This window comes from Drosophila montana, unplaced genomic scaffold (assembly GCF_035044405.1).
Source record: "Drosophila montana isolate Dmon_TW-CO22-7 unplaced genomic scaffold, ASM3504440v1 contig_402_1, whole genome shotgun sequence".
In the NCBI taxonomy this organism is placed as follows: Eukaryota; Metazoa; Arthropoda; class Insecta; order Diptera; family Drosophilidae; genus Drosophila; species Drosophila montana.
This window is the reverse complement of record NW_026998739.1, coordinates 4,546,385-4,560,641: the sequence shown is the minus strand read 5'-3', so window position 1 is coordinate 4,560,641 and position 14,257 is coordinate 4,546,385. Positions and strand designations below refer to the sequence as shown.

At 37.3% G+C, this 14,257-nt stretch overlaps 1 protein-coding gene across 2 annotated transcripts in view; it reads right to left on the bottom strand.

The window, feature by feature from the left end:
• Tsp (Thrombospondin) overlaps positions 1-11,470 on the bottom strand; it is a 30,428-nt gene extending 18,958 nt beyond the window's left edge. The window contains exons 1-3 of one of the 2 annotated variants that reach the window (XM_064697714.1): positions 11,364-11,470; positions 10,485-10,795; positions 717-858 (exon numbers count right to left, since the gene is read on the bottom strand). In XM_064697714.1, coding sequence (XP_064553784.1) covers positions 717-804 — 88 coding nt within the window. In that variant the 5' untranslated portion in view covers positions 805-858; positions 10,485-10,795; positions 11,364-11,470. The remainder of the gene's footprint in view (positions 1-716; positions 859-10,484; positions 10,796-11,363) is intronic. The other variant, XM_064697715.1, reaches the window with a different exon arrangement.
• Between the last annotated feature and the right edge of the window lie 2,787 nt (positions 11,471-14,257).

The following is a 14,257-nucleotide window of genomic DNA, read 5'->3' as shown; positions in this document are numbered from 1 at the left end:
CCATGTTGGCTAATCCTCCGCACAAATGTTGCGGCACTTGCTCGGTTTGCTGGCAGCTGACACAACGGCAATCGGTTTTCGCGCCTGGCAGAGATTACAACACTTGGCGGTGTTTATTTTGGTCATAATAATCCCGTTCGCATGTTAACCCAAAATGAAAAGCAGAAAACTAAAGTGAAAAGTGGAAAGAGCTCCGCGACTTTGCACAATCCAAATATGTAAAGCCGTCAAATGGAATTTATCAAGAGACTTCAGACCATGCAAAGACGTAGAATTTCACGCATTTGTGCAGCGATTTGTCATCTGTGTGGGAGAGCAGAGCTCTGACAGAGCCCAACTGAGGTGACCTTCACGATATCGTGCCACACTCGACGCTCCACAAGGCGATCGGAATTGCAATTGCAACGTGGTCAGCTCGTGATCGGGCAACGCCAACGCCATTTACGGTGCACTGAGGTCGACTGCATGTGTGCAACTGCAACAACAACAACAACTGCAACAACAACAACTGACAGCGTTTTGATGCCTGCTTGGGCATTTGGTTTTTTTTGTTGTTTTCTCGATTTACATAAATCGCCGCTTGTGAGTTGATTTTGGGCGATGTCCGAACTGTTTGGCAAATATTTGACTGCGTTTATCGCGCATGTTTGTCCATAAATACAACGGTAAACATAGTGAACCAACTCTGGCAGCGAGCGGCAGAGAGCGGCACCTACCTGGATCCAGTGAGAGTGATGCAACCTCCACAAGTGCCAGCGCCAAGGCGGCCACCAGGCCGATTAGCAACACGCGCGTCCAATTCATCGTCCGATGATGTCGTCTTCCACTTCACTTTGGGCTGATTTGTGCGTTCGTCCGCTGCAGGAAAAGAAGAAGAAGAAAGAAGAAGAACTCAGTCGGTGGTTGTTTATTTGCGTTTAAAAATAAAATGCCCCATAAAATGCATTGCGGCTGCCCCATTAAAACGCATAAAAATAATAAATAAAATTCAAATTAAAATTGTTTTAATGTGCAGGAAAAAAAAGTCGAATTTGCTTCTTTTTTTTTGATGAAATGTTTGCGGCATTTTTAAGATGTCAGCAAGCATTTATCGTTAAAAATGTCCACGCCCCGCTCTGATTTCGTGCCGGAAGTGTTGCTCCGGTATCACCTAGGCGCACATGTGTGCATCTATATATCTTTATATATATCTTTATATATCTTTCATCTGTGCGGCCATCTGTGGGCGTAATAATAAAGCATTTGCTGCTTTAGTTTTTATATTTTCTTCGTTTTTTTCCTAGCCACTTCTATTGGTTTTGAGTTGGCCGAGATTTATGTTGGATTTTTGCAATCATTCTTTCGTCGGCTCGTGTTAGTTAAATAAATGTTTAGTTGATGTGTTTTTGGCATTTGTTTCTTTTATTCTATTTCTCGTGTGAGTCTGTGCTTTTTCAGGTGTGTGTGCCCAGCGGAAGCTGGGTAAAAAAGTTTATGAACAAGGTGGGGATTTGTTTTGTGGCACTTTTAGACTATTGAAGCAGATTTGAATTCGAATCTTATGTGGGATTTCTCATTTTCTCTTTTTATATTAATCAAATATATCAGAATAATACTTTAAGCAGCTGCTACATTAAAACATAAAAATAAACACGCGGACAGTTCGAAAGGTTTTAGTTTTTAGGTCGATAGAAAATGCTTTTAATATTTATTTTACAAATTGTAAAGAAAATATGAAATTATATTTAAGGAGCATATATATAATAATGTTTTTTTTGAAGTTATCAATTTTTATGTTCGTCCATATAATTGATAGAGTATGTTTTTAGACCAAGATATTTTGCAACCCTATGAATTATTTCAATATGAAAATTGATTAAGTTTTCGTTTTCTATATACAGAACAACATAAGAAAATAATCGAAGTTCGAACGAGATATATTTTTAACGAAACTGAAAATCTTGCATCAATTTGCCATCAATCTTATGGTTAATACATCAAAGCGGATATCAGCATTAACTCAATATCTTCCAAACTAAGCATGTATTAGTTAATCTCTCTGCGTAGCCAGCGAATTTCAATTACAAGCCATAAATCCGGCTACTAACTTGCCAACTGTTTATCTTATTGCTCTATTACCACATTCCCAACACTTTCTCCACACTCTTCTGCTCCTGCGCTTCATAAATTAACCCCATGCCGACATGTGCTACCGTCAATTGAAGTAATTTGTTATCGAGCGCTGAAATCTTCAAGTGATCAAAGACTCGAGTGGCACACAACTCTATAACTCCTGGGAGCAACAATTTTCCTCACTAATAAATTGCCGAAAAACACACATAAAATTTAACGATCAACGAAAGAGTTTAAAAAAAATATATACATATTTTGTGTAAATAAGTACGCATTAATTGGCATTTAACTAGCGGCAATCGTAGCAAGAAATAATGCTCTAGCAGGGAGTGCACGACTAGGGTATACCCTTTATTCTAGCTTCCTTCTATGCATACGTATTCATAAATACAGCGACTGTGCTTCTTCTTCTCTTTTACCCATGCTTTGTTGGGAAATGCATTCTTCATTATCTTCGGTGCTTAGAGTCCGATCTCTATGAAATTTTCAGCACTTGCATAAGACATACAATAGTGCGTATATACCAAAGCGCAATAATCTTCGGGATGAAATATTTAAAATCTGTTTATGAATATATAAGAAACTTCATAGCAAGGAGCATATCTCAAAATCGATATATATCGATATTATCAAATTTCGAAAATACATATATTTTAAACTCAAGTCTCTAGCTTTTGAGCTACAGCGATATCGACGCGGACAGACAGCTGGACATGGCTTAGATAAACTCAGCTCGTCGTCTTGGTAAAAAATATATATACTTTATGAGATCGAATGCACAAAGACATTATACCCTTTTTCTCTTTTCCAATAGGTTCAGAATATAAAAATAATCTGGATTACCAGGCAGTTAAAGACAATTTAGAAGTGTGATAAACTACAGTCCGTATAACATATTGAAATAGAATAGATAAAAATCGTAGTCTTCTTGCAGCAGCGCCCATTGGACAATATTCATGCTTAAACACACATTAGAAATGTGAGCAAGTTGCTGGCTAAGCGATCCAGACAGCATCTTGAATCGCTTAACTTGGCTCAAAGGTGTCCCAGGAATGTGGTAACGGTCGAGTCAACAGAAAATGTCGTTATAGCCTTACAAGAGAAGCGCTTCTGCCAATACGGGTCCAAAAACGTGTGAGTGACAGTTATGGATTTATAGTGGCAGTTAGACTGTTGCGACTGTTGTGACTCCGCTGCTGATCTCTCCGCTCAATGTTCTCTCTTCTCTCACTCTTCTCTAGCGGTTCTGGCCAGTTTTCGACACGCTCGCTACAATGTCACTGAGTCAGAGAGCCCGAGAGGCGCAAAACATGTGCCATTTATGGTCGAAATCGCAATTGCCAGAGTTACAACAGACTTTACTGGCTGAGGTGTACTAAAAGTAGCTGCCTTCCGCCAGCCACTTTAATTGAGAGCTTTTTAAAGTAGTTTAAGGTTTTTATGTGGCGTTTGACAGGGTTTATTGAGACTTGGGATTATGTACGTATATTTCTCAGGGATAACTACTCAGCTGGAGCTTGTAACGATAATAAAATAAATTAGCAAAAAATTATTGGAATGAAGATTCTGTCATTGAAGTCAAAATGTAGGGCAAGTTTGGCAAAGGCATGAAATATGAGATTTATGATTGGCTTACACAAAGATTACACGCGGAAAATGCCTTATTCAGAAGCCTTCATTAAAATTGTAAAAAGAAATAAATCTCGCCATTCATAGCATATATTGTTATACATAAATCTTAAGTTTATAATTGATGAACAATCAATCAATTTTTTTTGTTGGATATTTGGGGCTTTTTTGCTTTGGATTTAAATTTGGTATTAATTGCTTAAAATATTCACAAATCTAACTGGAGAATATTGGCAGAGTATATTGAAGTCAAATAATTAAAAGATTTATAGTTGGCCAAATAAAAAGGGAAAGGTCAATGAAATCTTAGCCATGTGTATTTGTGATAGATCACCATAAATATATTATCAAATCTCTATAAAATAAATATGTTAGTTGACAAAACATTTAACTAAGACCTCTAAACCATTTCGTAGCGAATAATATCTAGATAAATTATCTTTACCATTCAGAAAATAATCCCTTTAGCACTTCTTAAGATTAAGCATCTCACTCGTCCCAAAGAATTTCCTTAGTATTAAGGCTTGATGACAGGATTAGATCTGCCGCTCACTGCCGAGTTTTGACGGGTTCCCTAGAACTCAGGTCATGCGCATGGCGTAAAGCTCTTCAGGTGTTCATTGAAACGTATAAATAGACAGTCGAGGTTGCTACCGACTGTTTGACCACATCCGCAAAGAACATTTCCCACCAAATGTCTAACCAAATAATCCCCCCACAATCAACGGGCAACGGCAGTCAAATCAAAAAAGCGACACCAACTCGAAGAACCGAGCAGTAAACTCATAATCCTCGGTCCAAAATTTATTAAATACTTTTTAATGCCTTCGCATAGATCTAGGTGCTCCGAACATAGATCTCTGTCCAGCGCCCACGCAGTCAGCATAAGTCCAAAAAGTCTTCAATAAATGACAGCGCGTCGCCAGAGAGACGCCGCCGCATCAGGTTAATAAAGCGCACAAATCAAAAACAATGATGCTGCGGTTTACATATACACATATATAGAGATATTGTATATACGTATATATATTGATTGACATTTCATTAAGCAGAGTCAAATGCACACGGAAGCCGCAAACGACGACCACAGCACAAACTGTCACCCACTAGGGCCCGGGTTAAATCTTTCGGCTCTAAGTCGTTCGAACAAGTTTGTCGGCATCATGACAAAAGGCGTACCCTGTTTATCATCAGTGGAAATTTGATGCTTATCGGAAAAGATATTCTATCAGATTGAATGTTAACTGGCTGACACCCCAAGCGAGCCCGAACTGGACATACGATAGAGGGCTGCTGCCAAAGTTACGTAATCAAAATACATAAATAAATAATACCTTAAAAAAATATTGATATACTCTTAGAAAACATTGTATAATAATTTCTCATATGTAGAAATTTTAAAAGGAGTTTTTTGTTTATTTACTATCTACTGAATTAAGTAGGAAACACGAATAATTATCGAATTTTATCTCAGAACTATTTTCTGAAATTTATTTTAATGATTGTCGAAATATTTGTATTTAAATAAATATATAATTCAAATATATTTTCTCAAATTAAAGACTTTCCTAAAACTTTTCAAGCTATTAGCTTGCTACAAACTGAATTTAAAAACAAGAATAATCATAGAACATGGCCTTAACAAGTTGGGTAATATCTATAAAAGTCCTAAAACTAAGCCATGTGATGTTCACATCCCAAAACTTGTAGAATAAACTGACAAAAAAAATATTAACTATAATTCCCAAACAGTTACTGAACAAACTACAATATCCAATTCTAGGTCTTTGGAGGAACTTAAAAACTCGAAAAACTTGAACTTTTATTTATGATTTTCAATATAAATTTATAAACCGTTTTCTGGGTGCAACAAACTGCAGCATGTGCATGAGTCATCTCTATTAAATAAAAATTGGAAGAGCCCTCGTATGGCATTAGAAATTCAAATATTTTGACTGTTGCATCGCGCGCTAGCATGCAACATCATGTACCCTGTCCCCCAGGGCGATGAAAACAGCGCGCGCGCGCAAAAAAAAAAAAGAGAGTAAAACAACAAAAATAAAGCGATCGCTGGCTACTGCGCATGCGCCGCTGCTTCTGCAACTCTGGCGCTGTCGCGTGTGGGTAGGACAAGTTTCGCGGCGTCGTCGTCGTCGCCGCAGGCGTCGTGTCACTGAAATCAAATCAGCCGCGTTTAAATGCTCAGCCGAAAACTCAAACTCAAACTCAAACTTCAACTCAGCTGCGGCTGCGGCTCCCAACTTCAACTTCAACGCCAGCTCCAGCCTCCAAGTCTGACTCCAGTTCGAAGCACTGGCAAACCTGCTGTCAGTTGCTGGTTTGACACGGAAAGAAACGACGTCGGCGCCTACGCATCTGTGGACCCGGCCCCAGAGAGACCCAACTAAGACGCTTAGGGAAATTCTTCAACGGATTTTCATTTGCTGCAAAAAACTTTCTTTGGCTTTTGTCTAATATACCATTTTTTTTATATTTATTTTCAGGCCTCGTTGGCTTTAATTGAAAAAAAAAAATCAAACTGAACTCATTTTAAGTCGCCTTCGCCTGATAAATTGGTTTCATTATGGCACGCGCATAATAGATTTTTGTATAACTTCCGCCGCGAATCGAGTGGCATTTATGTATATATACTTTATATAAAAGTGACAAAGATCCCGTCGAGTTCAATAGCACTTGACTTCGACATTACTGTGTTTATGTATTTCTTTCTGCTGCCGTGTCCGTAAAAGATCTATTTGAAATTCGGCTTTTCATGAAAAATGCAGTAGTTGACAGCTGAAAAGTTGAACATTCAGCTATTACACAAACGAATTTAACGCTCTTTTTTTAAGTCTCATTTCATAATATTGAAAGGTCTGTCAATTATATACTATATATGAGTACGGTGCTGATTTTTTGGTATGGTAATTGCCGCTTGCCAAGCGGCTCAATCAAACAACCAACAAAAACACAAAAATCTCGGCTTGTCAGTGGAAATGAGGCGGAAGGTGTCAAATTATTTGAATTTTTTTTCAAATATTAACAAAGACAAAAAATGCTTCACTATATTTGAAATACAAATTCGTTGTAGATAAAATATTACAAGAGTTGTGAAAATATATAAGACAACTTGTAATAGATTGGTTAGCTTAAGACTTCTTCAGATTGGAAATAAAATTATCTAACTTTCTATGCATTGTATTTAAATCTATATAATACAATAAATCAATGTTATATTTGCGTTTGACCAAGATATCTTTAATAATAGAAAAGAGCCCTTAATAAGTTAAATTTGAAACAGATCCTCCCCATGATCACTTTTTCAAATAATTTGTGATATATTAGCCAAGAAGTGTTAAGATTTGATCGAGATCCGTGGGATTGTAAGAAGACAGTTTCTTTCAACGTGCTTTAAACTGATGGTAAAAAAAAAACAAGGGTTCACAAATTATAGCAAAAATAATTTCTATTATTTTCATCTCTAGTTTTCCTTCATATATCTTTCTTCCCAAAATAAAACAATTCTTTCGATCAAGATCAATTTAGGGTACATTACTAGTAAATATATAAAAAACTAGAAAGTAAGGATATCTTTGGTACGACGAATATTTAATACACTTGTAAACATTTACCTTTTGCATATATGTGATAAAAGTGAAGCTCGTAAATGCTGAGTTTGATGAAAATATCCTAGAAAGCAGAATATTTTGCCATACAAGCACTTACTTATCGATCGATCGTTTTTATGGACCAGACGGACATGGCTATATCAACTCGGATGTGGATGCTGATATAGGAAATTTAACCTTTTTAAGTCGAAAATGTCTCCTATGCGTTACATATTTCACGACAAAATTATAATACTCTCTACAAGAGTATAAAACTAATGCCTGCATCTATAAAATTTAACAAATTTTAACATGTCATTCAATTTTTTCAACAAAAAGTAAACAATCAAATATCATTCTAAAGTCCATAGCAGCAATAAACAAAACCCAAACAAATTATTATGCCATAAATAACAATAGAAAATGTCACATATATGGCTGCTATATAATCACGTGATTATCTAAGCTACCTAAGCCACACCCAGTTAGTTTTTGAAGCTGCTTCTCGATTTGCATTTCTGCGCAAAATATCAAAAATTACAATTCAGTTAACACCAAACCGCAAAATGTTATGCCTAAAGGCTTTAAATCCCATCAACTGGCTATAAATGATATTTTAAGCATCTGAATTGGCGCCATAATTCCTAAATCCATATATATACAATACATGGCTTAAGAGATGTGTTTTGAAAACCTGTCAAAACTGTTTAGAATATGTTTAAGCTGTAATTAAGCCAAAAAAGAAAAAGAAAAAACGAAAAGCTATTAACTTATTTTGATGAACCATTAAAAAGAAGTTTCGTTTCAGACGAACTTGAATCACATTTGACGCCGTCGCTGGTCCAAGCTAAAAAGTTTGGGGGTTTTTTAATGTGCTGTGAGTTGAGATTTGAATTGCAAATTTGATTTGGTGCCGAAATGCAGTCAATACAAAGCATTAAAAATTTGTAAACCTAATTCGGACTAAGGCCTGAATCAGCAGCCAACAACAAATGATGCGACGACTTTTTCCTCGGATGATGCGCTAATTTGTTGCCACAATTTTCCAGTTGATTTGCATTTGTTTATAAACTCATAACTTGAACAAATGCTGGCTAGCGGAAATTTCATTAAAAGCAATATTATTTATGTTTTAATAATGCCACAGTTACCAGGCCATATATGGCCCGCTGCTGTATAATACAGCGCCAACCACAATGTGTAATATATTCAAAAAGATCAAATAAGCAGCCAACCAAAGACTGAGACATCGTCGAGGCAGTTATAAATTGTTATGGTAATGTTTTCAGTGGGCGTCTTATAATTGAATTGGCTGAAGCAGCAGCGGCAGCACACGGCCACAAATGTTGAAATCAAATAAATATATTATCTATACACATTATAAACTGACTGACTAACTCGAACTAATCATTTCTCAAACTCATTAAAAAACCTGCTCGTTATAAAATGAGAATTAAGTCTTTTATCGACTATCAAAAGTCCAGCTCATATGCGAAAAATTGGCGAAAAACTGTTGAAGTTTGAATATTTTAACGTGATTTAGCAAAAATCTAGTCCAGGGGTTCAAAGTAGTAGGGGAAGATTTAAATCGTAGACGAGCGAAAAATGGTTGGCATCTAAAATTTATACATAAACAACGTCGTCAACGTTTTCCTGATACCAAACGCATGCCAGGTTAATATAACATTTAAATGTCGCCTTACTATGCGATTCTCATGAATTCAAATAAGACCTACTATGCCTGTTAAATTATCAAAGTGTGCTGCCTATCTACAACATTTTATCTGTGTAGCCTAGTTTGCGCTCCTGCACTCTCTCGATTAATTTCTGTTACTCCTAAATTTACTCCAATCCGCCTGCTTCTTCGTTCTTTTAATGAAGTGTTTATATAAACACGGAGTATCTCCTAGCACAACAAAAAAGGCTTGGAACATGGCCGATTATGGTCAGCTTATGTCCAGCATTCAAGCGAAACAGAGTGGAAAAAAATTGCGACCAAAATAGGAAATGCCAAACAAATTGTGAATGCTTTAACATATTTTAACATAGCTGACAATTAAATTATTTATTCCTTTCGGACTTTAATTTGTTCTCAGCTTGGCTGAAAACATTTTAATAATGCTGTAATATACGACTCATAAACTTCAGCCTGCTTTTAATATGTGTGGAAAGTCTGGTAATTAATAGATTATGACTAGACTCTGGTATTTATGGCGCCAATGCAGATAAGACTAGAGATCTCCAGATTAATGTGCAAACGTTGTGGCCAGCAGCCTATAGCCAAAATGGGTGTGTCTAATTAATATGTATCGATAGTATTTGAATTACAACAACAATTAGCATGATTTATTAAAAGATATGAAGGCGGTGAAATGGAGTTTTCTTGAGCCGCATAAATATATGCATAAATTGGTCAATTAATATGGCTGAAATTGCAGGAATCCGTAAGCTAAACAAAATATGAATTATTAAACTAGAAAAGGTATAATAATATTCAATTAAAGAGACAATGAGAAATGGTATGCGTGCGTTTTATATAGTTATGTATATAATGTATACGATGCGTTGAGCAAAGGAAAGATTTAAATTTGTTGGTAAAATTGAAGTTTAGGACACAAATAGTATATCTTAATATTTAATCAATGGAGTTAAGTGGAAAAACTTGTATCTTTTTATTATTATATGACTCCCAAATACACGTTTAAGGACCAATTTATTGACATTTTCTTTAGATAAATGTTATTTAACTCAATTTAATTTTGCCTGCATTTTACATTCCCATATGACGGAGGCATGTCTTCTGCAGCCAGAAGGAATGCCCCATTTAACTCACATAGGGTTGGACAAAGGAAGGATTTAAATTTGTTGATGAAATTGAAATTTAGGACACAGGTAATATATATATATATATATATATTGATATTTAATCAATGGAATTAAGTAAGTAGAATAACTAAGCTGTTAATAGCTCTTATTATGTGTCTCCCAAATATATGTTTAAGGAAAATTTTTTAGAAAAATGTTATTTAACTCAATTTAATTTTGCCTGCATTTTACATTCCTATATGACAGGGGCATGCCTTCTGCTGCCCCATTTAACCCACTTAGCAGCGCTTTTGTAGCCTTCACACTCACCTCTATGTCAAGGACGTTGCACGCCAACGTTGTTGCCGCTGTTTGCGATTGGCCACTTGGGCTTTCAACAGAGCTCTGTGGCAGCTTCTTAGTCGCACTTATTTAAGACAGCTCCTTGAGCTTCTGCCACTTGTGGCTGTCAACGCGGTATTTAGTATAACAACAACTTAAGTTAGTTTTATGGATGTTGCCACACTTTCCCAACTTCTTTTATGTACGTTTTGGATTATTTAATTTAATTTTAATTTTTTTTTTGGTTGTATTTATGCACTGTTGCAAGATCAAACAAATCGCATTGAAGGCTCCTCACACTATATGAAACGATAATAAAACGGATGTATTAAACTTTAAAACCCTTTTCAAGAGACGACAAACATAAACAAGAAAACACACGCACACAAACACAAACAACACACGCGAAAGAAAAGATCTCCCCGATTGATTTTATTAGAACGAAACGGCACACGCGACGGCGACGGCGACGACGACGTTGGCGATGGCGATGGACGATCCTCCAGCGAAGGCAACGGTTGTACAACTGAACGCGGACCTGTGGCTGCTGCTGTCGTGTAGGCAGTCCGCCGAGGCAGGCCGTCCGGTGTTCGTGCTAATAAAAATTAAAACACTTTTATGCTATTAACAACAAGAACGCGAACCGAAGGCGAAATGGAAATGATGCTCAGTGGGGCTGGCAACGCCGCGGCGTCTGTCGAAATGCGACGCGGTGACAATTAAACAGGCGTTCGCCTCTGTTGTTATTTGTGTAATAATTATTTCAATAACAACAACAAACGAGCCACACTAAAAGCCGTCATAGATCACGATCACAGGAAAACGCACGCGTCTTTAATGATGCTCGCGCGTCAGTTTACCGTTTACCTCAGCTACATGTACCGTCGTGTTCAACGTGCAAACGCACACTGAAGGGTAACAGTCGCGACAGCGACATCAAAAGCACCAGCACCAGAAGCAGCGGCAGCGGCATCGGCAGCGCTGTAAGCAGCGTGAGCAGCAACAGTTGTTGCAGTCGTCGTCGCTGCCTGGTTGCAGTTTGTTTTGTTCTCAGCTGCTGCTGCTGCCGTTGTTGTTGTTGTTGCTGCTGCTGGCTGCTGCGGTGTTGTTGCTGCTGCTGGCTGCTGCGGTGTTGCTGGCTGATGATGTTGCTGTTGTTGTTAACTTGTTGCCGTTTGTGTTGTGGTGTAGTTGTTGTTGTTGGGAGAAACGCGTTCAGCAGAGCAGCCGCAGTCGATAGCATTTTGTCTTCGTTTGTGTTTTTCTTTTGACGCGTGAGTAAGCTAAGACGCCCACGTGCAGATTTGCGTAAAGCGAGACTAGCGTTGCCAGATTGTTGATAACTTGTTTTGAGCGGTTCATCGTATGTATGTGTGTGTTAGTAAAAGCAAATACATCGAACATTATGAATTGATCGATAGCTAATTTGTGTAACACAACTGTGAATCAAATTTAAACAGTTATGTTACAAACAAACGAATACTTACGCTTTCTTCGGAGTAACAAATACGGGTTATGCATGCTGATCTGGCCATGACCTGTATATTGCTAAGTGCAGTATTTATTGGTATATTCAATGCTAATATGTAGATGTTATTATCCACCATTTACTATGCTATTAAGCAGCAAGTTAGACCAATAAAGTTTACTCTTATTTTGAAAACGAAACCCTGGGCCAAACCAACAATGTTGCCCTTGCTCGTAAACCACATTTACACTGAACACGCTCTGAACCCTTTTTATGCGTTCAGCCTTGCCACATTCCACACATATCCCGGCCAGAGCACGAAATTTTAAAGGCTGGGCACTTTAAAAATGCCCTGAAATGGAGCTCATAAAACTGGCACGAACTCTGCAATCATTAAAAGCCAACAACCAAAACACTCGTTAAAACTAGCCCCCCAAAAACAAAAATGTGATATGTGCATGTGGCACCTATTAATGGCTACTTATGCAGTACAAGTGTTGTTGTCCCCTCCACTTCCTGGACGCCCCCAATCAAAGTGACAACCAAACTGATGCGTAACACGTCAGTAGCCAGATCTTCAGATCTTCCGATGTGCGACCAGTTTATCATTATGTCGCCAGCATGTCAAGCCCTCGCCTGGCCTGGTCATAATGCATATATCATGGCGCTATATAGCGCACACCCAGTTCCAGTCGGCGGATTCCCAGCGTCGTCAGCATCATCATCATCATCATCATCATCAACATTAACATCATCATCATCATCGTCGCTGCATATTTTGCCTGCTTGTTTGCTGCATTTTTGGACACGACGACCACTTGCTGAAATTTCATTATGTGCGTGATTTATAAATAAGCGGATCGTTCAGGTCGGTTGCCGTTGTTGTTGTTGTTGCTGTTCCCAGCATCATCATCAGCGGGAACGACCCACGCACTTTGGCGGCGCTACAACGCAGCTTGCATGTTGACTACCCTGGTTGTTGCTGTTGTTGTTGTTGTTGCAGTTCATTTCGTATTAATCATAAAATTGTATTATTAACATGTTTATTTTTCGATCTTCAAGTTTCGATTACAAGCATTCCTCCGTTTATTGTTTGTGTGTGGAGTGTGTACCTTGTGAACGTGACTTTGTTGTGCAGTGTAACGAAAGTGAGCCACTTTCTAACACTGCCCAGTCTTTTATTGAGCCACTCTCAATCTGCTCGCAGTGGCAACAGTTAAAAATGTCGCAGAGGATCGCGCGTGGGCGTCAGTCCAATAAGAAGCCGAGTGCGTTATGACAGTTGTAAATACTTCGATCAACGAATGAATGAAAAGAGAAGGTCTCGACTTGTTGGGGGAAACGCAACAACTATGTTTAGACTATAAGACAAATTATAATTGCAAAAATTGATTGTGGAAATAACCAAAGAGTGAAAAATAGGCTGGGGTTGTCTTTTGAATCTAAAAACCGCACCTTAAACCGAATTAGTTGGATAAAGATAGGTCGAAAGATCAAACGATGAAAAAAAACTAAAATAATTTTTGGTTCTTTGAAAATATGAAAAGCTTTTGACATTGTGATAAACATCATTTTAGTACTATAATGTAAAGAAAAAACTAATATCAATAATTAAAAACATGTAAATATTCTAATTAATCCAATATAGAGTAAATTAAACCGTTTTATTGAAATGGGAGGAAATGTGACGAACCAAGTTTCGAACCTTAGCCTGGTTTCACAGATGTGGAAAACCAGGTTCACGAAACGAAACTTTTTTAAATATTCTTTCAGTTAGAGCGCTTCTCAAAAACAATCTCTTAAAGTATTGGAACTTCTATTTTTTAATATCAGCCCTATTTTTGTTTACTTACAACATCCCAAACACTTGCCCGGCCAACGAATAGAAAACTAGTTAAAGGTCAAATTCGAGAGCTGCCCTGAAACGGAACAAGTTTTCTATTCATCGCATATCTATGTCTAATAAATATTTAAACACACACGACTATATAATTAACGTCATCGCGGGCTATAAAGCAGATGATTAACACCGTCTTTATAAAAATAAAATATAAGACCCAATGCAAATAAAGCGAGGGGCCTATGGTTATGACTAGGGTGTAGCTAGATCTGGTCATTAATTACACATGTTGTCAATTGTTGTTGTTCGTTATTTTCTATAATTTTACATATGATATTCTGTTTTATGAATAAATTAATTTAAATTAAGCAATAAGCCAACTAACTAGAGTATCTAATATTACGCGCTATTACGTCTTAAGCGTATTGTTTGATAGTTTTTTTTTTTCAAACA